Source organism: Amblyraja radiata, chromosome 10 (genome assembly GCF_010909765.2).
Source record: "Amblyraja radiata isolate CabotCenter1 chromosome 10, sAmbRad1.1.pri, whole genome shotgun sequence".
Lineage (NCBI taxonomy): Eukaryota > Metazoa > Chordata > Chondrichthyes > Rajiformes > Rajidae > Amblyraja > Amblyraja radiata.
The window spans coordinates 56,344,627-56,370,781 of NC_045965.1; the positions used below are offsets into that span (position 1 = coordinate 56,344,627).

Genomic DNA, 26,155 nt, shown 5'->3' on the forward strand with positions numbered 1-26,155 from the left:
CATTAAGGGGTCAATCTTCAATTTGTGTCTATCTTTGATATAAACCAGCATCTGCAGTTCCTTCCTCCCCATTTGGAGTCACGTGTTCAGTTTTGGTCACCAAACTAGAGGAAAGATGCCCTTAAGTTGAAAAGTGTGCTGAGAAGATTCACGAGGATGGTACAGTACTTGATGTCCAACATGTATATGTACCTGACAGAGCCTTTGTATATAAATGAACTTTATACACAAAATGAATAAAATCAATTTGCCAATAGACACAAAATGCTGGAGTAACTCAGCGGGCCAGGCAGCATCTCAGAATAGAAGGAATGGTGAGGTTTCAGGTCGAGACCCTTCTTCAGACTTCAATCCAGAGATGCTGCTGAGTTACTCCAGCATTCTGAGTCTACCTTCAGTATAAACCAGTATCTGCAGTTCCATCCTACACACATCTGTTTGTTGCTTATGTTGCATTTTGGTGGGAGACACCACAACTAGAAGCATAGAGTCCAAAAAGGAGGGTGGCTGAGCTAATTTTCATCAATGGCCTCAGTTGAGGAATGGTGTTGAGTTCTGGGTTGTGTTGAGATATCACAGCCTTGGAGGAGATTAATAAGAGTGCATGTCAAAGAGAAGACTTCAGTTATATGGATCAACCAGAGATCATGTGAATTTTCTTGTTAAGAACATAAACGTTTCTGCTGATATTGATCATGAAGAGTCTAGAAGAGTTTTGATAAAATGAATCATCAAAAGGTTTTTAGAGCAGATTGAAGAGTGGGCACAGGCCTAATTGGTGAAGTGGCATCCTGTACCATACATCCAGATCTCAGTGTGTTCTGAGCCCAGCTTGATATTAAGCTCTTCTTCTGTCACCTCAGCTTCTGGGCCTTTTCTCTGGTCAGGAGTCTTTGCCTCCCAGTAATGTTTCACCTATCCGAGTATAGAAGTTGGGACGTTGGTGAGACCGCATTTAGAGTATTGCGTTCAGTTACGGGCACCATGCTATATGAAAGATGTTGGCAAGCTGGAAAGGGTACAGAGAAAATTTACGAGGATGTTGCCAGGACTCGAAGGTGTGAGCTATAGGGAGAGGTTGAGCAGGCTGGGAGCGCAGGAGGATGAGGGATGATATTATAGGGGTGTATAAAATCATGAGAGGAATAGATCGGGTAGATGCACAGAGTCTCTTGCCCAGAGTAAGTGAATCGAGGACCGGAGGACATAGGTTTAAGGTGAAGGCAAAAAGATTCAATAGGAATCTGAGAGGTAACTTTTTCCACACAAAGGGTGGTGGGTGTATGGAACAAGCTGCCAGAGGAGGTAGTTGAGGCACGGACTATCACAACATTTAAGAAACAGTTACATGGATAGGCCAGGTTTGGAGGGATAAGGACCAAATGCAGGCAGGTGTGACAAGTGTTGATGGGACATGTTGACCGGTGTGGGCAAGATGGCCTGAAGGGCTTGTTTCGACACTATCATTCTATGACTATGACTCTGTCACTAGCCATGCTTTTTTCTACCCCTCCGCTCTTCCAGCTTCACACCCAGCCTCCCAATTTCCACCACAATCGGTCTGAAGAAGGTCTCAACCCGAAATATCACCTACCCATGTTCTCCAGAGATGCCGCCTGGCCCGCTGAGTTACACCAGCACTTTGTCTCTATTTGACCTGAACTATAAGTATACGTGGTCTGCTATCTTCCATTCTGACTGACTGAACAAAATTAGAAGCTAAACTAAGAAATGTCAAGCTGTCTTTAATTTTACTATTTTGTTATGTTCAAGATATTCCTGTTTCATTTTAAGGGAGAGGCATTCAAATCACAGATATTCTGAAGGAGGATGAAACACTGACGTCATTTCTACTCAAAGACATTGGACTCTCAAACTCCGTTGTTCATCAGCTAGTCAGTGCCAAAGTGCGACCTGAACAGGTAAATGTGTTTGGGGCTGCTACTTGCAAAATTAATGTTGGGATTGCAAAATGTCCCATTTAAACTTTTACCCACCCAGTCTGCGCCACCCAGTGACCACCCCATACACCAGCACATTTAAAAAAAAATTATTTTAAAAAATCGTATGTGTCCAAAAAGGAGCAGGAAGAAGCCAAAGCTTATTAATTCCCACCCCTTATTCAACTGCTTATATTTATCTTATACAAATTTAGCAGGTATATGTACATCAAATTATTTACATTTATACACTAATCAAATATTTACAAAGCCATACAAAAAAAGAGAGAAAAAAAGAAAAAAGAAAAGAAAAAACTCTCATTCCTACACACAGGGGATAATTTACAATTATTTATCACCAAAGCCAGTTGGAGCTGCAAACCTGTACGTCATTGGAGTGTGGGAGGAAATAGGAGCACAAGGAGGAAACCCGCACGGACACAGGGAGAGCGTACAAACTCCGGACAGACAGCACCTGTAGTTAGGATCGTACCTGAAACTCTGGCGCTGTAAGGCAGCAACTCTTCCGCTGTGCTGCCTTTTGTGCCAATCAAAAACACCTCTGCTTTTTATCTCAACTACAAGATTTTTCATCCCATCCAGTTTAATCTGAAGAAAAATATTTACAACTACTGTATATTGTTTCAGACTCTCAATAAAGTGCTTGGTTTTAAAGATATCATTTACTTCAGAGTGCTCTTTCTTGAGCAAACGCAAAATACTGATCATAAACTGGCTCATAACATCCCAGATCCAGAAAATCACACGTTCCCATTAGAACATAGAACAGTACAGTGCATGAACAGGCCCTTCGGCCCATAATGTTTGTGCGAAAACTTACCTGCCTGTACATGGTCCATATTCCTCAATTGCCTGCACTTCCTCTCTGTACATGGAAATATGAGGTAAAGCATCATCCCCAAACCAAAGATCTCCTGGAGCAATGGAATAGAATGAGCATAGGGGCAGCCAGGACATCTGCTTTACTTGCAGATGCTACATAAACTGGGGCGACTGAGAATAGGGAAGAATATAAAGTGATTTGTTTAACAATTGATATTTTTAAGGCAGAGATAGATAGAATTGATATTTTTAAGGCAGAGATAGATAGGCAGAGATAAGTATGGGTGTCGAGGGTTATGGGGAGAAGGCAGGAGAATGGGATTGGGAGAGAGAGATAGATCAGCCATGATTGAATGGTGGAGTGGACTTGATGGGCCAAATGGCCTAATTCTGCTCCTTTCACTTGTTATACAAAAGCAATAACACCATGTATTTAGATGACACCTTTAACATAGCAGGAACTCCCCATACACTTCATAGTTGAGGTATCACACCAAACCCACACATCAACAACATTGAGCTCCCTGCATGCCCTTCGCTTCTTTCTAGAACTGAAATCAAAACATTTTCTCATTGAAAGAACAACAAAGTTTAAAATCAACATTGTCGAGAATCTGATGAGGAGATTTATTAGCAAATGCAGTGCATAACCTCAAAATGAAAGCACAAGGCAGCCCTTCACCCCCTGAATGTCTGAGTGTTGAAGTAATTGCAATCTGCATCAGAATGTTCCTTTTGCTTTCCGTGTGTGGCCTGGAATTCTTTAACAGATGGAATGCACTAGTGTGGGAAGCAACATTGACTGACAGTGGCTGGATAATAATAACACTGGAACACGGCGCTAAAGGTCCTTTTCATATGCAAATAATAAAATAATGACAAAACATCCAAGTATGCCTTGATTCAAAATTACCCAGACTGAGCCATCTTAGCTTTCGTTAGAAGCTTCAAACAGAGACTTCCTAAAGAACTGTTAGCACTTTTGTGACAAGGTTCTTTGACTAGTGTGTATTACTGTGTGCTTGTGGTTATGACAAATGGCTAAGTCTTGAATAGTATCGCAGTAAACAAATAGTGCAATGTCTTCATGTTTCACACGTATCTGCCAGAATCTTCAAGTGTCACAGTCCTGGCTTTTACATTTTGGGAATAAAGTGGGTTATTTACCATGAAATTAGTTTAGTTTAGAGATACAGCGCGACACGGGCCCTTCGAGCCCACACCGACCAGCGATCCCCGCACATCCTACACACACTTGGGGCAATATACAGGGACAACACTAACCTACGCACACTAGGGACAATTTATGATTATACCAAGACAACATACAATTACTCCACTGTGTGAGAAAACTGAAGATCTTGGAGAAAACACACGCAGGTCACGGGGAGAGCGTACAAACTCCGCACGGACAGCACCCATAGTCAGCATTGAACCCGGGTCTCTGGTGCTGTAAAGGGCCTGTGGGCGACATTTGCGCGTCACGCAGATGGCACGCAAAGATTTTGTACATCACAAAATCCTGGGGAGTCACTGCCTACGTCACCACACACCATGCGCGCACCACGTGTGAGGCACGATTCGTGCTTCGTGACGCGTAAATGATGTTGCGTAAATTACACCCAAGTTGGACAGGCCCTCAAGGCAGCAACTCTACTGCTGAGCCACTGACCGAAATTAAATTAAAATGAGTGTTCCAATTATTGATGTTACCTGTACGTGTGTATGACTGATATTAATCTTCTTCTTGCGTATGGCGTCCTCAGCCTAAAGTTGTAAGACAACTTGTTCTGCTTGATCTTCTGTTTGTGCGTGCCAGGTTGATTGCATTCGTTGAAAGAGGGTAGACCACGTGAAGGTTGAAATCTCCCACCCCACTGATATTAATGAGGTGAAGAGACCCTGTGAGTCTGAATCCAGGGTTCAAGACCCACACGTTAGCACAAAAAGTTATGTTGACCTTGTGCACTATCAGGTGTGAGCTGAGATGGTAACCAAGGACCCTTCTTATACAGGTGGTCATGTTGCAAAGAAGAGCAAGCGAGCTCTCCCAGAAACTAGGTCAATATTTATCCCTCGATCAGATTTTCTAAAATTAGCTTAAGAAAGAATTGCAGATGCTGGAAAAATGCTCCACGGGGGGGAAAAAAATGAAGGTAGACAAAAATGCTGGAGAAACTCAGCGGGTGAGGCAGCAACTATGGAACGAAGGAATAGGTGATGTTTCGGGTCGAGACCCTTCATCAGACCCTTCTTCTAAAATTAGCTGGTTTGTTGGGTACTTATCGTATTATAGCCGGCGGGAGTTTGTTGTTTTCAGATGGGCTGCACTGCAACAGTTTCCCATTATACCACAGTAACTACACTTCAACGTTGCCTACGTAAGGTGCAAAGAATTTAGTGACAGGGACGTGAGAGGTGCTACATATATGTAAGACTTTACTTTCCTTTGATGTCAAAAGTGTCAAAGTGTATTTGTCACCAATTCTACTCTAAAGCTGTTCTGCTGCCAACCTACCTGATCTGTGCCTAAAGTTTTTAGTTTAGTTTTTTTTTTCGTTTTCAGTTTAGTTTATAGTCACATGTACCGAGGTACAGTGAAAAGCTTTCATTGTGTGCTAACCAGTCAGTGGAAAGACAAAACATGATCATCATCGAGCAATTTGCAGTGTACAGATACATGATACAGGGAATAACGTTTAGGACAAGGTAAAGCCAGTAACGTCCGATCAAAGCCAGTCCAAAGGTCCACAGTGAGATAGATAGTAGTTCAGCACTGCTCCCTATTTGCAGTAGGATGGTTCAGATGTATTTTAACAGCGAGGAAGAAACTGTGTCAGAAGGAACTGCAGGTGCTGGTTTAAACTGAAGATAGACACTAAATGCTGGAGTAACTCAGCGGGACAGGCAGCATTTCTGGAGAGAAGGAATGGGTGACGTTTCGGGTCGAGACCATTCTTCAGACTCTGTCTATCTTCGGTAGAAATGTCCCTGAATCTGGAAGTGTGCGTTTTCACACTTCCCCGATGGACAAAAAGGATTGATACAATGCTGCTGGCAGTGAGACGGTGTAAAGTGGTTTGACTTCCCACCGAGGACACTGCCCTCTCGGGTTAATGTTCACGATCCTGCCTATTAAGAAAGGCCGGAGAGTTCTCTTTGTGCTGAGCATAGTCCGCCAACCAAAGTCACCAGAAAGTCTCATTGTCTGATCATTTACCTCATTGCTGTCTGAGGGATTATGCTGCATGCAGGATAAATGGTATGTATCCGATACCACAATTCAAAGATTCTTCATGTGTTTAGTTTAGTTTAGAGATACAGCACGGAAACAGGCCCTTTGGCCCATCGAGTCTGCACCAACCAGTGATCCCCGCACACTAACGCTATCCGACACACACCAGTGACAATTTACAATTATACCAAGACAATTAACCTACAAACCTGTGTGTCTTTGGAGTGTGGGATGAAACTGGAGAACCCGGAGAAAACCCACGCAGGTCACCGGGAGAACGTACAAACTCCGTAGTCAGGTTTGAACCCGGGTCTCTGGTGCTGTAAGGCAGCAACTCCACTGCTGCCATGCCTTTGTAAAACAGTTTGAGAAATCACGAGGTCATAGCTGGCTCTAGGTAATTCTTTTCCCTTTTTTGATATACACACCATCCTCTCTCACGGCCACCAAGCTTGAAACTTTCCATAAAATGGTCTTTTATTAACATTTCAGAAATTAACCCTGCGCGGCACAGTGGTGCAGCTGGTAGTGCTGCTGCCTCACAGCACCACAGGCCCAGGTTCTATCTTGACCGTCAGGTGCTTTCACGTTCTACCTGCGACTGTGTGGGTTTCCTCCAGGTGCTCCGGTTTCCTCCTAAAGACGTGTGGGTTTGTCAGTTAATTGGCCTCTGTATGTTGTCCCCGATATGTGTAAAAGTGGGATAACCTAGAATTACTCTGAACAGCTGATCGATGGGTTGGCATGGGCTTGGTGGGCCGAAGGGACTGTTCCCGTGCTGTATCTCTAAACCAAAATCAACACATTTCAGTGGAGTATTACCCAATTAATTTTTTCTAATGTGTAAGCATAACTTCCTTCCTGTCTTAACATCATAATTGCTTTCAAAAATCTGGGTGCATATATCCCAAGATAGGGTGGCACAGTGGCGCAGTGGTAGAGTTGCTGCCTTGCAGCATCAGAGTCCCGGGTTCGATCCTGGCGACGGGTGCTGTCTGTGTGGAGTTTGTACGTTCTCCCTGTGACTGTTTTCACCGAGTTCTCCAACACCAGCTTGTGGGTCAATTGGCTTCTGTAAATGGGGTGTGGGATTGAACTAGTGTACGGGTGAATATTGGTCGTCATGGGTTTGGTGTTTCCTCGTTGTATCTCTCAACTAAACTAAACTAAACTAAACCAAGTTCTCTCATTCCCCTTTAACCAAACTGTCAGTTCACAGTCTCTTCTAGTACATTTCAAGTCCAATAAATCTGCCTTTCCCGCCCCTCTACCTATTCCTGACGTCTGGAACCACCCTAGACATTGTTCGCAGCCAGCATTCCTGTGCTATTGACGTGTGATTTCTCAGTATTCCCAATGTCAGGCCACTATTAGAGGAGCCACTTCCTCTTTGCCAGTAAAGTAAAACAATTGCACAGATTCAGATGTGTAGGAAGGAACTGCAGATGCTGGTTTAAATCAAATGTGGACACAAAATGCTGGAGTAACTCAGCGGGACAGGCAGCATCTCTGGAGAGAAGGAATGGGTGACGTTTCAGGTCGAGGCCCTTCTTCACACTGATGTCAGGGGAGGGGGCGGGACAGAGATAGAATGTAGTCGGAGACAGTAAGACTAGTGGGAAAGCTGGGAAGGGGGAGGGGATGGAGAGAGAGGGAAAGCAAGGGCTATTTGAAGTTAGAGAAGTCAATGTTCATACCGCTGGGGTGTAAGCTACACGTGAAATATGAGGTGCTGTTCCTCCAATCTGCACTGGGCCTCACTCTGACAATGGAGGAGGCCCAGGCCAGAAAGGTCAGATTGGGTATGGGAGGGGGAGTTAATGTTGAGCAACTGGGAGATCAGGTAGGTTTAGGCGGACTGAGGGGAGGTGTTCAACGAAATGATCGCCGAGCCTGCGCTTGGTCTTGCCGATACACACAGGAGTTGATTCAGATTCAGATTCAGATTGTTCCAGTTTGTCCTGCATTCATTTTTGCAGCTGTTGTTCCCAGATCTGAATAATTGGAGCAAAACGACATGCTTTGTCATCTCTTTCCTGTCAATATATGAAAGTAGCTGAATAGTTGCAGAAAGACACGAGATTCTTTACTGAGCCTCTTCCCTTCAACTAATCAACTAATAAACATTTCAAAGTAGAATGCATTCATTTCAATAAATTGTATGATGCAAAATGGTTTCTTTATTTAAAAAAATTGATTTTATTAAAGCATAATCTGGGCGGCACGGTGGCAGAGTAATAAAGTACAGCGCCAGAGACCCAGGTTTGATCCTGACTACGGGTGCTGTCTGTACAGAGTTTGCATCTTCCCCCTGTGACTGGGTGGGTTTCCTTCGGGTGCTCCGGTTTCCTCCCACATCTGAAAGACATGCGGGTTTGAAGGTCAACTGACCTCTGTAAATTGTCCCTAGGGTGTCGGATAGAACTAGTGTATCGGTTGATCATTGGCCAGCACAGGCTCGGTGGGCTACAGGGCCTGTTTTCATGCTGTATCACTGAGCTAAACTCATTTCTCTCAGTCCACTCTTTAATAATGCTGTGTCCTCTCATTTTTCCTATCAAACTGTGCTCTCGTTTCCTCCCACATTCCGAAGATGTGCAGGTTTCCAGGTTATTTGGCTTCTGCAAATTGTCCCTAATGTGTAGAATAGAACTAGCGAACAGGTGATCATTGGTCGGCGGGGATTTGGTGTGTCGAAGAGCCTGTTTCCACGCTGTATCACTAGACTAAAAGAAACTAAACTAAACTAAGATTGAAACTCGCTGACGTACAGTAATACAGCTATGGAATGACGTGTGGGAGTGGTTGAGAGGCTTAGACTATCGCTAGCTTGGGGAGTTCAGTCTAACATTACGAAGCTCTTGGCCGGGAACCTTGCAACAACAGGGAGGTAACCACATAACCCACATCTCCCTTTGGGTGGGTGTGTGCTTCAGTGCAGCTGCTTTGTGGAGCAGTGCCGTCCCACAGGGGCCTGCGGTTCTGGTTATCTGCGTTCAGCTGGAGAGGTGGGGGTGGAGGAGTGTGTGCAGGGGGGGGGGAATTGTTATCCATCAATTCGAGGAAAATTCCAAAACAAAATGAACTGGACACATTTCAACAAATAAAATCATAGCTCTTCTCATTTTGCCCTTTCAACATCTTGAAGTATTTGACCCTACTTTGACAGGCATTCACATAATTAATCTATTGACGCTGCAGAAATCCAATTACCCTGACACTGAATTATAATTAGTCACAAAATATTTGTTGAAGTTCAGTTATCAGTGCATCCACAGCAACACAATTGTGTACCTTCATTAGATTAGAGGCTTCTCCAGCCAGCATTCATAGAGGTTGAAGAATGATACATTGATAATATTTGAAAAGCTAATCTTGATTCTCTGATTAAGCCAGTGGCATCCATAAGCTTCTGCTGTTGGTTGCTTAGCTACGAAGTATTTGTTAACTTCATTTAGATAGGAGTTGCAAACTAGGTCGATTTCCTGAGTTGCTTTTGCCCGAAACCTGCAACTCTGTGAGAGACATCAGTTTAGTTTAGTTTAGTTTATTGTCACATGCACCGAGGCGCAGTGATAAGCTTTAGTTGCGTGCTAACCAGCCATAGGAAAGACAATACACGATTACAGTCAAGCCATTTACGGTGTACAGAGAGATTTAAGAGTGCCGAGCGATTGTAATATGTGTTGGTAGATCTGCTTCTGTGGCTAGAGCGAAAATAGTCGCCTGAATTGGGCGCCAACTTGGTAGGGAATAGTTCAGTAGGTTTAGTAGATGTACATTGATGGGAAATGTACCGTGGCAATGTGACTCATCATATTGCTCCATCCCATGTTATTGATGGGTGTACGAGAAGAGGGTTTAATCAACACCACTTGTACGTGGTTTACATAATGTGATTAACCGGTGAGTCAGAAACATCAATCAGCCGTCCACAGAAGTTTGTCTCCATCCTACGCTGGCTCCATGACGGCATGCAAACCATGTTACATTGGGCGGCACGGCGACACAGGGGTAGAGGTGCTGCCTCACAGCGCCAGAGACCCGGGTTCAGTTCAATTCAGGATATTGTCACGTGTACCAAGGTAGAGAGAAAAACTTTTGTTCCACGCTAACCAGTCAGCAGAAAGACCAGTCTGAAGAAGGGTTTCGGCCCGAAACGTCGCCTATTTCCTTCACTCCATAGATGCTGCTGCACCCGCTGAGTTTCCCCAGCAATTTTGTGTACCAGCAGAAAGACAATACATGATTACAGTCGATACATTTGCAGTGTATAAGTTTACCTGATAAGGGAATAACGTTTAGTGCACGGTAAAGCCACCAATTTCTGATCAAGGATAGACCAAGAGTCACCAAAGAGATAGATAGTAGTTCAGCACTGCTCTCTGGTTGTGGTAGGGTGGTCCTGTTGCCTGATAACAGCTGGGAAGAAACTGTCCCTGTATCTGGTGGTGTGCGTTTTCACACTGACCTCGGTTGCTATCTGTGTAGGGCTGGCACGTTCACCCTGTGACCACGTGGGTTTCCTCTGGGTGCTCCAGTTTCCTCCAACATCCCAGAGACGTGCGGGTTTGTAGGTTAATTATAAATTGCCCCTTGTGTGTCGTGAGTGGTTGCAAAAAGTGAGATAACATAGAACTAGTGTGAAAGGGTGATCAATTTCCCTCCTGGGATGAATAAAGTTATATCGTATCATATGGTTGGCATGGCCCTGTATCCATGCTGTATCTCTAAACAGACCAATAGATCTAAAACATCGACCATCTCAATCAAGACTGCATCAAACAAGATGAGGTCATTGCCCCGACAGTCGTTCTCACTGCAATTTTGCATCTCACCTTCAATAAACTTCACATGGAAGTTGAAGTAATCTTCGGAACTAATGGGAAATTATTCAATGCACTGCAACTGCAAGGTCAACTGAATCTCTATTGACAAGATGCTATGTGTAGATGACGCTTGCGATTGTCCATGCTTTGATACCAAGGTCTAAGTCATTGCTGACTTGCTCACTGAAGCAGAGAAGATCAACAAATGTCCTCTACCAACCTGACCTCACGGCCCACACTGTCATAGTCATCGAGACGTACAGTATGGAAACAGACCCTTCTGCCCAACTGGTCCTTGCCAACCAAGATGCTGGTCCCACTTGCCTGTGTTTGGCTCATATTCCTTCCAACCTTTCCTATCCATGTACCTGTCCCAATGTCTTTTATATGCAGTTCTAGTATCTGCCTCAACTACCTCCTCTGGCAACTCATTCCATACACTCAGCATGATCTTATACACTTGATCTTATACACCGTGACCAAACCTGAACACGAGTGAGGATTGGGAAGCCATGTAGTGCAGCATTAGAATGGCCTCCATTCATCCCAAAATATGTACAAATCAAATCATAAAATCTACAAAACTATTTTCCAAATGTATTTAGGATCTGACACCTCCAAAACTGCAACATATTTCAGAGGGCTTGACTTCCTTCCACTATAATCTCCTATTACAGGCACAGGAAACCACTCCAGCAATAGCTTGTTCAATAGACTGTGTGAAATGTCACTGAGTCAAAGAGTCAAACAGCACAGAAACAGGTTCTTCAGCTCAACTTGCCCAAGCCGACCAAGCTGCCCCATCTATGTAGGTTCCATGGCCAAATTTGACTGGTATCCCACTAAACCTTTCCTATCCATGTACCTGTCCAAATGTCTTTCAATATTATTATAATATCTACTTCAACTACCTCCTCTGGCAGCTTGTTCCATATACCAACCACCTCGCAAAATGTTGCCCCGCAGGTTCCTAATAAATCTTTCATGATGCAATAGAGATTTACTATCATATGTCCCGAAATGGAACAATGAAATTCGTTCTTGCAGCTGCACAACAGATAATAAGCAACAACAAAAGGTTTAGTGCATATATATAAAACAATAATAGTGCAAGGACCAAATCAAGATCCCCCAAGTCTATCCTCCAACCTCATCTATTGCATCCGCTGCTCTAGATGTCAGCTGATCTACATCGGTGAGACCAAGCGTAGGCTTGGCGATCGTTTCGCTGAACACCTCCGCTCGGTCTGCAATAACCTACCCGATCTCCGCGTGGGTCAGCACTTCAACTCCCCCTCCCATTCCGAATCCGACCTTTCTGTCCTAGGCCTCCTCCATGGCCAAAGTGAGCACCACCGGAAATTGGAGGAGCAGCACCTCATATTTCGCTGGGGCATTTTATACCCTAGCGGCATGAACATTGACTTCTCCAATTTCCGGTAGCCCTTGCTGTCTCCTCCCCTTCTCAGTTCTCCCTCAGCCCTCTAGCTCCTCCTCTTCCTTTCTTCTTCCCACCCTACATCAGTCTGAAGTAGGGTTTCGGCCCGAAACGTTGCCTATTTCCTTTGCTCCATAGATGCTGCCGTACCCGCTGAGTTTCTCCAGCACTTTTTCTCTATCCCCAAGTCTAGCTTAATAAGTCTGAGCTTATTTCGAGGTTGTGGTGTTTAATAGCCTGATGGTTGCAGGGAAGAAGCTGCTCCTGAACCTGGATATTATAGTTCTCAGACTCCTATACCTTCTTCCCAATGGCAGGAGTGAAATGAGAGTGTGGCCAGGGTGGTGTGGGTCATTAACGACGCTGGCCGCCGTTTTGAGGCAGTGACTCATGTAGATGCCTTCAATGGTGGGGAGGTCAGTATCTGTGATGGACTGGGCAGTGTTCTCCACTTTTTCAAATCTACTACGTTCCTGGGCATTTCGAGTTGCTGAACCAGATCATGATGCAACCAATCAACATGATCTCTACTGTTTCTCCCCTTCTCACCTTTAACCTATGACCTCTGGTTCTTGATGGCAAAGTGTTTGGGAATGCTGAATGTAACACCGCTTGTTCTCTCTTTCTCCCAGTTTGCTTATGGCATTCCAGATCTATCCCTCAAGGAGATAGCATGCAGCCAGGCCCTCCTTGACCGCTTCATCATCTTCTCGAGTCGGCGAGGATCGCGCACGGTTCTCAACGGGATGTGCGTCCTGTCGCAGCAACGACTCCAGTTGGTGGAGGATGCACTTTATGCAAACGTGGATTTCCTTAAACTCTTCCAAATGGTAGGACCATCACTCTGCTCGCTCAGGGGGGGCTGCCGTGAGGAGGGGGAGGGGGGGAGAACAACGGGGGACCTGGCGCGGATACTTTGTAACTTTGTAAGCGCCCTTTATGGGCAACTATTTGCATACCTTGGATTTGCAAGGAAAGAATTTCACCTTGACTTGTCACAGGTGACAATAAAGTATTCATTCATTCATTCATTTATTATCATGGCTGGAACGCAGTTATTTACTGATAAGTATCTTCATCGCATGTAGGTATTGCCCGGTTTTATAGTTACATTGACTTCTGGATGAAATTAGTAGGAAGGAACTGCCAATGCTGGTTTATGCTGAAGATGGGCACAAAGTGCCGGAGTAACTCAGTGGGTCAGGCAGCATCTCTGGAGAAAAAGGCTGGGTGACATTTCAGGTCAGAACCCATCATCGGACTGAAGAAAGCATCTGACCTGAAACGTCACCCATCCTTTTTCTCCAGAGATACGGTCTGACCTGCTGAGTTACTCCCGCACTTTGTGTCTATCCTCTGGATGAAATTACTTGAATTAAGTCACTCTGATTGTTTAATACTTTCATTAATCCATACAGTATTAATGAATTTTCTGAACAGCTTGGATATGAATGTCACCCTGCAGGTAAGTTGGGAAATAAGTAAGAATGCAGGCAGTTCTCTCCAACTCAGACCTGAAAAAACTTTTGAGGCATCATAATAGAACTAGACAGAAATGAAGGGTTATTGCAAAGGTAGGATCTAAGGAGTGATTTAAAGGTGGAGAGAGCAAGGGAGAGGTGAGGAGGTTTGGGAGGAGCAAGGACTCAAAATCCAGAAGATGCAATGTGGATGGTCGAACACCTGACTAGTTGAAGGGAAGGTGCCACACACAAGGGACCAGATCTGTAGATGGAGGAGGTTCAGCAACAAGTCAGAATGAGTCTGAATCAAGTCAATTGCAACCTTAGACCTCATCATCATCATCGTTGAAACATTGGCGACGCAGTGGTGCTAGTTTCCAACGGGAACGGTGACGGACGCACCACACATCCCTGTCCTCCAGTTCCTGTGGACTTCCGCCGCTGGAAGTATAGGATTCTGGTGTGTGTGCTTTATCATCATTCCTTACAATGCTATGTACGACAGTGATCGCAGCTTCTACTGAAGTGTGGATGCCCGTCGGCTCGCTAGAAGCTCATCCGCCCTTTGACAAGGCTTTTTTTTGCTCCTGCTGGGGGCCCACAGCCCCCTCCTCACCTGGCAAACCAGGTGGGGGAGACGGTTTAGATGCAGACTATCCGGCCATGGAGCAGGTAGCACGGGATTACATGGTACCTGTGGCGGGGGGAACTGCCCCCGACCTGACCTGAAACCTTAGACCTAGTTTAGTTCAGTTTTCTTTACTGTCATGTGTACCGGGTTACAGTGAAAAGTGTTTTTGTTGCATGCTATCCAGCCAGCTAAAAAACTTTACATGATTAGAATCAAGCCATCCACAGTGCACAGAAACAGGATAAAGGGAACAACACTTAGTGCAGTAAAGCCTGATTAATGATAGTCCGAGAGTCTCCAATGAGGTAGATGGTAGGTCAGGGCCACTCTCTAGTTGTTAATAGGATGGTTCAATTGCCTGATAACAGCTCGGAAGAAGCTGTCCCTGTATCTGGAGCAATTCGTTTTCACACTTGTGTACCTCTTGTTTGATGGGAGAGGGGAAAAAGACCGGGGTGAGATTCACCCTTGATTTATGCTGGTGACTTTACTGAGGCAGTGAGAAGTATAGATGGAGTCAATGGACTCTGTGTTTGGTGTTGAGCTGAATTTCAAATATGTACACAAGTTCTGTTATCATTACAGGCCCCAAAAGTGCTAAACAGACATTCTGATGGAATAGACCTGAATTTTTGGCTAAGGATTTTAAATGATGCATCATCAACATTAGAAGAGGTAAGGAATTAAGGCGCAAATGTTCAAGACCACCTGTATAAAGTATTCCGTTCCATCCAGCCACTGCTAACCGTAAGAAGGCTCTGTTCCAAATTCCCCTAATGCAAGCCCATGTTTTTTCTGAGTTAATGCCCCTGTCCCACTTAGGAAACCTGAACGGAAACCTCTGGAGACTTTGTGCCCCACCCAAGGTTTCCGTGCGGTTCCCGGAGGTTTTTGTCAGTCTCCCTACCTGCTTCCACTACCTGCAACCTCCGGCAACCACCTGCAACCTCCGGGAACCGCACGGAAACCTTGGGTGGGGCGCAAAGTCTCCAGAGGTTTACGTTCAGTTTTCCTAAGTGGGACAGGGGCATTATAAAGCCCTAAACTGTGTGAGGTATTCCACACTGAAACTGAGCAAAATTAGTTAAAGTCAACGGGAAAATAGGGTAAACAGATTTCACAGTTAGAAATGCCCAGAAAAATTGGAAATGTGAATTCATTTTTGCTCCTTGCCGATCATTTATTTCCTGAGTCGTTTAGAGCAGCCCTCTAGGAATTAATATTTAGTTCCTAAAGACTCTTTGGAAATCTTTATTGCAATAAAGGCAATAAATTCTCTCTGGTCTGTTGACTCTTGGTACCACCTTGCCTTTGGGCAGTTCCTGAGGGTGACTTGCTTATACTCAAGTTTATGGACTCGGTGATGGCTTATTAAATCAACAGACTCTGTATAGATGGGGCAGGGGGACTCTGATGGAGAGGATGGGGTAGTTTGTAAGGTGGCCAGCAACTTACACAGGCCCTCCCTCTGTACACTCCCATTGCATGATCTTTATGATCTTCTCGATAGCTTTCAAGATGCTTATTTTCATCTTAAAGACCCGATAAGTGGTCATATGTACCCTGTGTATTATTAACTGAGAATGGTGTTGATGAGATCTTATAAATGTATGAGTGAGGACCAGAATCTTCCCATGCACCTATTTGGAGATAAGCTGATAGGTCTTCCTATTTCTTCATGAAGGCGCTCCCCAAATATATCTCTCATTTCCCTTTCAGGGAAAGATAGATCAGCCATGATTGAATGGCGGAGTCGTTTTATGGGTCAAATGTCCTAATTCTAATCCGAGAACATTAATTTAATGAGTTTTCAGGCATTTGTGGAACAGCTTCATATTTCTAGGATTCACCATAATTTTTCTTTTTAATTTATTTTTCTTTAATTTTGTTTCTTTTTTCATTGCTTTATTTATTTAATGTGATGTTGACGGAAATAATTGCGCACTTTGCAAACCATTCGCACGCAGTTCACCACGAGGGATAGTGTTGGAGATTTACTTCAGGTCGTTTACCCATTGTTTACTGAGGAGGGCCCAGCTTCGTTCAGCCAGATGACAGCCCTGTTCTCACGTCTAATCTGTGGCTATCCCGAGAAAGGAGGCTCCAGGATCTTCTCTTTTAACTGGTATGAAGATAACAATTACAAAGCTTTCCTGGGAATTAACAACACAAAGAAAGAGTCAACGTATACCTATGATGACACGACAAGTAAGTCTTCTGTATAAATCGTTGCAATTCTCTAAAATCATAAACCTTCATCCACTCTGCCATCAGCGGCAGTAGTACTGTATGTACTGTCTGTGAAATGCATTGCATTTATTCATCTGGACTACTCTGACAGCACCTCCCAAGCCCACAACCTTTCCACCAAGAAGTTTAAGGGCAACACAATGCTGGAGTATCTCAGCGGGACAGGCAGCATCTCTGCAGAGAAGGAATGGGTAACGTTTCAAGTCGAGACCCTTCTTCAGACTCTGGAGACTGAAGAAGGGTCTCGACCCGAAACGTCACCCATTCCTTCTCTCCAGAGATGCTGCCTGTCCTGCTGAGTTACTCCAGCATTTTGTGTCTATCTTCGGTATATTCCCCTTCATTATCCTGACTTCATCATTGAGGGGAAGACTGTGTTTGAGGATGATTCCTGTGGCTTTCCCTCCTCTTCCCCAGTTGAATAGCTTACAAAGTTTTCACGTGTGTATCAAATATGAAAAACAGCCACATTGCAGAGTTTAGTTTAGAGATGCAGCGCGGAAACGCGGCCCTACAGCCCACCGAATCCACGCCGACCAGCGATCCCCGTACACTAGCACTATCCTACACACACTGGGGACAATGTACAAATATACTAAGCCAATTAACCTGCAAACATGTACGTCTTTGGAGATTGGGTGGAAACCGGAGCACCTGGAGTAAACCCACGCAGGTCACTTTGAGAATGTACAAATTCTGTACAGACAGCACCGTAGTCAGGATCGAAGCCGGGGCTCTGGCGCTGAAAGTGCTCTAAGGCAGCAACTCTACCGCTTCGCCTGTGTGCCGGTTATTGGACTCTTATCCTCGCACTTGTCATGGTGCGGGGAGAATGCTAATGCTTCAAAATAACATCTGTAGAATGCACTGCAGACATTCGCTGGGTAAGTCAATAGCACCTCTCCAATCCGTGACCTCAAGCATCAAGAAAGACCGGGCAAAAAATGAATGGGAGCTCCGCTTGCTGCAGGTTCCTCTCCTGCTAACAAACTATTCCAAACTGGGAATTCAATCGGCATTCCTTCTTCACCCATCACTGGGCCTAAGTCTTGGATCCCCTCAATAATTCAATGATACTTTAGCGTTACAGTAGGTACAGTGAAATGTCTGAAGAAGGGTCTCGACCCGAAATGCCACCCATTCCTTGTCTCCGGAGATGCTGCCTGTCCCGCTGGGTTACTCCAGCACTTTATGTCTATCTACAGTGAAATGCTTTGTTTAGTGTACAGCTTGGTAATATCATATCGCGGACCTCACCGAGGCAGTCCACAAGTGACTCCACGTTTTTGGCGCCGACAAAGATACAAATGCTCACCAAACAGTCCTATCTACGAGGGTCCCCCCTTTGTTCTCGACACATCCCACCCGGCCCCCCTTCAACTAACAAGCCTGTGGAACCATCTGCACTAGAAGGGCTTCAGCAGTTCAAACATGCTACTCACCACCATCCCCAGTAGCATGGCTGAGCATCAAATGGTGGCCTTCTCAGCAATCCCTGTATACTGTAAACTAATAAGGAGAAAATGCTGGGAGAAATATTGTCAATTTTCTGGGAGAATTTTGCTTTATTGGGGTTATCTTTATTGGAATAACTAGCGGTCTACCATGGTCAAATTACTAATGCGTGATTAAAATTTACCATAGCTCCCTTCTGTAATGCATTGATTCAAAACATGGAGTCCAATCCTGCTACCAAGATAGCCTGGAGCATGCTGAAGCCGCTACTGATGGGGAAGGTTCTGTATTCTCCTGATTCGCCCGCAACACGGCAGCTGATGAAAACGGTGAGTTCACGTTATTTTAATGCTAATATAATCAAAAGCTGAACAATTCATGGATCATGGAATATAGAACAGTACAACACAGGAACAAGCCCTTCAGCCCATCGTGTATGATGGCCAATCAAACTAACTAATCACTAAATCTGGTTTGGGATTTGCTCTGCCCAGGACAAGAAGGCTCTGCAGAGAGTAGTGCGTTCGGCCGACGCACTATTGGAACTTCACTCGTCCCCCTGCAGGAACTATACATCAGGAGGTGCAACTCTAGAGCCAATAAGATCATTCAATTCAATTCAATTCAATTCAATTCAATTCAACTTTAATGTCATTGCACAAATACTGAGTATGCGTACAACGAAATGCAGTTTTGCGTCAGTCCGTAGTAGTGCAATATAGAAATTTAAAAAAAAAAAAAAAAAGAGGATACAGAATAATAAAAAATACAGAATAATTAAACAATGGGGACGGAGGGACCGGAGGAATCTATCGGCGGGACTCCGAGTTCAGCAATGCGACGGTATGATTGTAGAAGCTGTTCCTCATCCTACTGGTACGAGACCTGAGGCTCCTGTACCGTCTCCCTGATGGGAGGAGGGCAAACAGTCCATGGTTGGGGTGGGAGGGGTCTTTAATGATCTTCCCAGCTCGTTTCAGACACCGTTTTCGGTGGAGGGCATCCATGGCAGGGAGCCGTTGCAGGGACCCCTTCCACCCCTGCAACGGACTGTTTCAGCTGCTACGGTCAGGCAAACGCCTCCGTTACCATGCTGTGAGAACGGAGAGGTTGAGAAGGAGTTTCTTCCCAGAGGCCATTAGGACTGTAAACTCCTATCTCACCAGGGACTAACTTTTACTGGACCACTCTACTGCTTTTTTTAAAATTGCTGTTTTTCCCCCCTTTTTCCTTCTGCCCACAATATTTAATATGTAAAAGATTATGTGATTCTGTTCCATTCTGTTTGTAGTTTGTTTGGTTGTTTGTTTGTTTGTCTTTTTGCACAAAGTCCGCGAGCATTGCCACTTTTCATTTCACTGCACATCTCGTATGTGTATGTGACGAATAAACTTGACTTGACTTGACTTGACATCTTCCTGCACAAGGTCCATATCACTCGGTCTATTCATGTGCCTGTATAAATGGGTGGCACAGTGGCGCAGCAGTAGAGTTGCTGCCTTACAGCGCCAGTGACTCAGATTCGAACCTGACAATGGGTGCTGCCTGTATGGAGTTTGTACGTTCTCCCCGTGACCGTTTTTCCCGTGAGCTCCAGTTTCCTCCCACACTCCAAAGACGTACAAGTTTGTAGATTAATTGGTTTCGGTAGCAATTGACATGAACGTATGTAACATGAGTTATCAACTTTTATAATCAGTATTCCAACTGATGAATGCAAGGTGAAGAGTGGCAATGCCAATGGCTAAATAAGTTGCCAATACCAACATTTATAGCTCATTCCTGACCAAAGATTATAGAGTGGAGCTCTAGTATCTTTGTTCCTGACTACTCTGGAACTGACTGCCCTGCTGGCTCATATCAGGTGACATCTAAGAGTTGAACATATCGCAACATAACTAACACTATCTAAACATTATTCCCTTATCATATATCTATACACCGTAAATATATTGGAGCCATCTATTGTCTTTCTGCTGACTGGTTAGCACGGTTAGCTTTTCTCTGTGCCTCGGCACACGTGACAATAAACTAAACGGAATGAACTAAATTGAACATATTCCCTTCCCTCTGATTAACCAAATGGGTGTCGAACACACACCCAATAGTTTCACAGTCAACGTTATTAACTCCAGATTTCACTCTGTGCAACAATCCAATTATTGGAAGAGAATGTTTTAATTTGCTAATGTTTTACTCCGCTGGTCGGAATGCTAACTGTTGATGTAGCATACATCAATCATTATGGATTAACCTGGATTTGGCAGTGTACTGAGGAATGGAAAGTCCACTGAATGCAAAGACTTACAACCCTCAACAGCCTGCACTTTTGGCTGCACTTTTCCCTTTTTTTTTCCCTTTTTCCTTCCGCCCACAATATTTAATAAGTAAAAGAATATGTGATTCTGTTCCATTCTGTTTGTAGTTTGTTTGTTTATTTGTTTTTTTGCACAAAGTTCGCGAGCATTGCCACTTTTCATTTCACTGCACATCTCGTTATGTGTATGTGACGAATAGACTTGACTTGACTTGACTTGGCACAGCTGGTAGAGCTGTTGCCTCACAGCACCAGAGACCTGGGCTCGATCCATACTTCGGGTGCTGTCCTCACAGAGTTTGCATGTTCTCCCTGTTACCAAGTGAACTCCAGTTTCCTCCCACATCTCAAAGACGTGTGGGTATGTAGGTTAATTGGCCTGCGTAAACTGCCTCTAGTATGTAGGGAGTGGATGGGAAAGTGGAATGACATAGAACTGGTGTGAGCGGGCAATCAAGAACTGGTCAACAGGTGGATTCAGTGGGCTGAAGGAGCTGTTTTCATGTTATATCCCGAAAAGTAAAACTGAATTATTACTTTACTATAGAACATGAAAGAGTTGAGCTCCAGATTTAAGACTGTGCAACATTCCAATTCTTGGAGGAGAATAGGCACAAATGCTGGAGTGACTCAGCGAGTCAGGCAGCATCTTTGGAGAAAAAGGATGGGTGCCGTTTTGGGTCAGAACCCTCCTTCAGACGAGAAGAAGGCTTCCGACCTGAAATGTCACCCATCCTATTTATCCTGAGATGCTGCCTTACCCTCTGAGTTGCTCCAGCACTTTTTGTCTATCTTCGGTATAAACCAGCTTTTATAGTTCCTTCCTACTAATCTTGGAGGATAATGTTTTACAGACATCCTCCTGTCCGAATAAGATGGCTGAACAGTACTTGTGGATTAGCCGACGGATATTTGTCAGCTGAATGTTCACTCTCCTGATTTTGCTTTGTTCACCAAATGCTGCTCTGAATTCTCTTCACAGGCTAATGTCACTTTCGAGGAACTACACAGACTTAAGCAGATCGGAAAGGTCTGGGAGGAGGTGAAGTCTCAGCTTTGGAACTTCTTCCAAAACAGTGTACAAATGAACATAATCCGCGTAAGTGTTTGTCACAAGGAGCAAACGAGAGCAAAATGTTTCCCGAACCACCAAGCGGTTATATCTCAACTCATTACTTTTGTCGCCATGTTTATCTGAAATGGTCGATTGTCTCTGATGTACTGTAGATAACAGCAGATTACAGAGGATTCTTAACATATTTCTACATGGATAGACGACGTTGCAGGTCGCGACCTTTCATCAGACAAAGGCAGGTGGGACTAGTGTAGCTGGGACATGTTGGCCGGTGTGGGCAATTTGGGCCAAAGGGCCTGTTTCCACACCGTATCACTCTATGACTCTATGACACTATGAATCTAAGTGATAGGTGGATATAGGTGACAGGCAGGTGGGTGGAGTAAATGACAAAGGCTGGAGATGAAAAGGAGACAAAAAGTGTCAGAGGAGGAGAGAGGAGGAGTGAAGGGTAGAGGCAGAGGGAGGGATATAGGTGGAAGGGGGAGGGGGGGAAAGAGCAAGGGGAGTGACGCTGAACCTGCTACTGAGATATATTGTCAGGATTCAGTTGGCATTGTCCTCATCTTTTGCTTCACATTTGATCTCATTTGCCTTTGCCCCAACTTAATCTTACTCTGTCTTATTTGGTCCATTAAAGGAGTGCATTTATGCACATAATATGTAGGGAGAATATGTGCAGAGAAAATTTACAAGGATTTGCCAGGACTTGATGATCTGAGCTTTAGGGAGAGGTTGAGTAGACTGAGACTCTGTTTCCCTGGAGTGCAGGAGGATGAGGGGTGATCTTATAGAGGTGCATAAAATCATGAGAGGAATAGATCGGGTTGATGCATAGAGTCCCTTGGGGAACCAAGGAGGAGGATTTAGGTTTAAGGTAAAGGGAAAGATTTTATAGGAATCTGAAGGGGTAACTTTTTCACACAAAGGGTGGTGGGCTTATGGAACGCGCTGCCGGAGGAGGTAGTTGAGGCAGGGACAATCGCAATGATTAAGAAATAATTAGATTGGTACATGAATAGGATAGGTTTAGAGGGATATGTATCGCTGCTGGCAAATTCATTTCACTGCACCTTCGGGTGCATGTGACAAATAAAATTGAATTTGACTTTGACTTTGACGCATGCAAGTGGGACTAGTATAGATGGGACGTTGGTCGGAGTGGACAAGTTGGGCCGAAAAGCCTGTTTCAACACTGTTATGCCCCTGTCCCACTTAGGAAACCTGAACGGAAACCTTTGGAGACTTTGCGCCCCACCCAAGGTTTCCGTGCGGTTCCCGGAGGTTTTTTGTCAGTCTCCCTACCTGCTTCCACTACCTGCAACCTCCGGCAACCACCTGCAACCTCCGGGAACTGCACGGAAACCTTGGGTGGGGCGCAAAGTCTCCAGAGGTTTCCGTGCAGGTTTCCTAAGTGGGACAGGGGCATAAGTCTCAATGTGTAAGAAGGAACTGCAGATGCTGGTTTCCATCGAAGATAGACACCAAATGCTGGAGTGACTCAGCGGGACAGGCAGCATCTCTGGAGAGAAGGAATGGATGATTTTTCAGATCGAGACCCGTCATCATACATGTATGTTTCATGTGCCATCTCAAAAAAGAATTGAAGTTTGCTGGCTCAGCCATGTCGACCAGTCCTGGGAATATTTGGAGCTAACCTGCAATGGAGAGTGTTTGATTCCCCCGTATGTTTTTCCACTCACATTCCTCGCCTTTTATTTCCCAACAGGACTCCATAAAAAACCCCACAGTTTCATATTTCATAAACTTGCAACTGGAAGACATGGACTTGACGGCCAGTGACATCATAAACTTCCTAAACAACAGACCATTCAGCGAGAGTGCAGACGGACTGCCAACGTTTAGCTGGCAGAATATTTATAACATTACCGACCAGCTACTCACCACATTCAATAATTATATGGAGGTAAGAAAACAAGGGAAGTCATAAAAAAAAAGAAATCAAGAGTGTTTTATTAACAAATGGTAGACACAAAATGATGGAGTAACTCAGCGGGACAGGCAGCATCTCTGGAGAGAAGGAATGGGTGACGTTTCGGATCGAGATCTCTCGACCCAAAACGTCACCCATTTCAATAGACAATAGACAATAGGTGCAGGAGGCCATTCAGCCCTTCGAGCCAGCACTGCCATTCAATGTGATCTTGGCTGATCATCCCCAATCAGTACCCCGTTCCTGCCTTCTCCCCATATCCCCTGACTCCGCTATCTTTAAGAAACCCTATCTAGCTCTTTCTTTCTCTCCAGAGATGCTGCCTGTCCCGCTGAGTTACTCCAGCATTTTGTCTCTAACTTCGATTTAAAGCAGCATCTGCAGTTCTTTCCTACATGCGTTTTATTATCATTTGTCCTGAAACGGAACAATTAAATTCTTACTTGCAGCCGCACAACAGATATGTAAACTTAGTTATAATGACGTTTTTTAAAAATCAAAAAATCTTATAGTGCATAAAATCATGAGGTCATTCATGAAATCATTAATCAAACATTAAATCAGGACAAGATAGTGTTGCAGAGATTAACTGCTTCTAACGTTTTTTGTATCTGCTTGTTATTCCGGTTATTCTTGGACCCAGCAAAGTAAACAATATTTAACAAACATTTACAAGGCCAATGGGCTTTGTACAGGAACCTTGTAATACTTTATTATTTTTTTCAGGGTGACTTATTAATTTACAGACCTGCATTTATTTCTGCATCTCTAATTTGCCCGTGATAGGGAAATGGGGAATCGAGAGGCAGTAGGGGGTGGGAGGATGTTCTGAGCTACCTTTTGAGCTGCTGCCTGGTGACAAATGTGCTCCAAGAATTTTACCCTGGTCATAGAAACATAGAAACATAGAAAATAGGTGCAGGAGTAGGCCATTCGGCCCTTCGAGCCTGCACCGTCATTCAATATGATCATGGCTGATCATCCAACTCAGTATCCTGTACCTGCCTTCTCTCCATACCCCCTGATACCTTTAGCCACAAGGGCCACATCTAACCCTCTTAAATATAGCCAATGAATTGGCCTCAACTACCTTCTGTGGCAGAGAATTCCAGAGTTTCACCACTCTCTGTGTGAAAAATGTTTTTCTCATATCGGTCCTAAAAGATTTCCCCCTTATCCTTAAACTGTGACCCCTTGTTCTGGACTTCCCCAACATCGGGAACAATCTTCCTGCATCTAGCCTGTCCAACCCCTTAAGAATTTTGTAAGTTTCTATAAGATCCCCCCTCAATCTTCTAAATTCTAGCGAGTACAAGCCGAGTCTATCCAGTCTTTCTTCATATGAAAGTCCTGACATCCCAGGAATCAGTCTGGTGAACAATCTCTGTACTCCCTCTATGGCAAGAATGTCTTTCCTCAGATTAGGAGACCAAAACTGTACGCAATACTCCAGGTGTGGTCTCACCAAGACCTTGTACAACTGCAGTAGAACCTCCCTGCTCCTATACTCAAATCCTTTTGCTATGAATGCTAACATACCATTCGCTTTCTTCACTGCCTGCTGCACCTGCATGCCTACTTTCAATGATTGGTGTACCATGACACCCAGGCTCGTTGCATCTCCCCTTTTCCTAATCGGCCACCATTCAGATAATAGTCTACTTTCCTGTTTTTGTCACCAAAGTGGATAACCTCACATTTATCCACATTATACTGCATCTGCCATGCATTTGCCCACTCACCCAGCCTATCCAAGTCACCTTGCAGCCTCCTAGCATCCTCCTCACAGCTAACACTGCCCCCCAGCTTCGTGTCATCCGCAAACTTGGAGATGTTGCATTCATAGTAAAGTCATTGTAAAGGAACAAAGTGTTTGTACATCAGGTTGGTCCGGTACTTCGAGATGCTGGTGTTCCCATGCACCAGATGGCACCATCATCTGGCTGGATTCTAATTGGACTTCAGACTTTTACTTTAGACTTGAAAGATGCTGCGTGGAAACAGGCCCTTCGGCCCATCAAGTCCGTGCCGACCAACGATCACCCCATTACACGGCACTATCCTACACACTAGGGGCAATTTACAATTTACAGAAGCAAAAATTAACCTACGGAGCCGCCCGTCTTTGGAGTGTGAGAGGAGACCGGAGCACCCAGAGAAAGCCCATGTGCTCACAGAGAGAACGTGCAAACTCTGTACAGACAGCACCCGTAGTCAGGATCGAGCATGGGTCTCTGGCGCTGTAAGACTGCAACTCTACCGCTGCGCCACTGTGCCGCCCACCTCTTTTGCCGCTCCTCCATATAGACTGTAACTCACTGCATTTGTGAAAACATTACAATAATTCAACCACTGTTTAGCCCTGAGGCTGGAGATTGAATGAAATGTTGAGATTTGTATGTTGTGGGCTCTATCGCCTCTGGTGACCCGGGCTTCCCGCAGTTTGGTTAGTGTTACACTTACTGGCAACACTAATCTGGTCGTTACCAGCATGTTTCGCTGTTATCAGCATGACTAAATAGCTTCATAAAGATTGAATCAGCTCTGTGATTTAACATCAGTCCCTAGCAACCACACAGTTTTCAGAGCCCATCCACACAGGAGATAAGATATCTTGGCATTGATACAGCCCTCTGACACAAGGGATTAGAATCTTATCAACATTTTGAAGCAATGTCACTGTGAGTTAATGTTTTTTTCTCGTTTATTGAGGAAAAAAGATCTA

The 26,155-nt window shown here is 44.6% G+C and overlaps 1 protein-coding gene across 1 annotated transcript in view; it reads left to right on the forward strand.

Moving 5' to 3' along the window:
• abca4 (ATP binding cassette subfamily A member 4) overlaps positions 1-26,155 on the forward strand; it is a 148,834-nt gene that overhangs the window by 11,109 nt on the left and 111,570 nt on the right. The window contains exons 5-11 of the mRNA XM_033027825.1: positions 1,799-1,922; positions 12,918-13,115; positions 14,965-15,054; positions 16,347-16,587; positions 18,274-18,413; positions 21,384-21,500; positions 23,206-23,403. Coding sequence (XP_032883716.1) covers positions 1,799-1,922; positions 12,918-13,115; positions 14,965-15,054; positions 16,347-16,587; positions 18,274-18,413; positions 21,384-21,500; positions 23,206-23,403 — 1,108 coding nt within the window. The remainder of the gene's footprint in view (positions 1-1,798; positions 1,923-12,917; positions 13,116-14,964; positions 15,055-16,346; positions 16,588-18,273; positions 18,414-21,383; positions 21,501-23,205; positions 23,404-26,155) is intronic.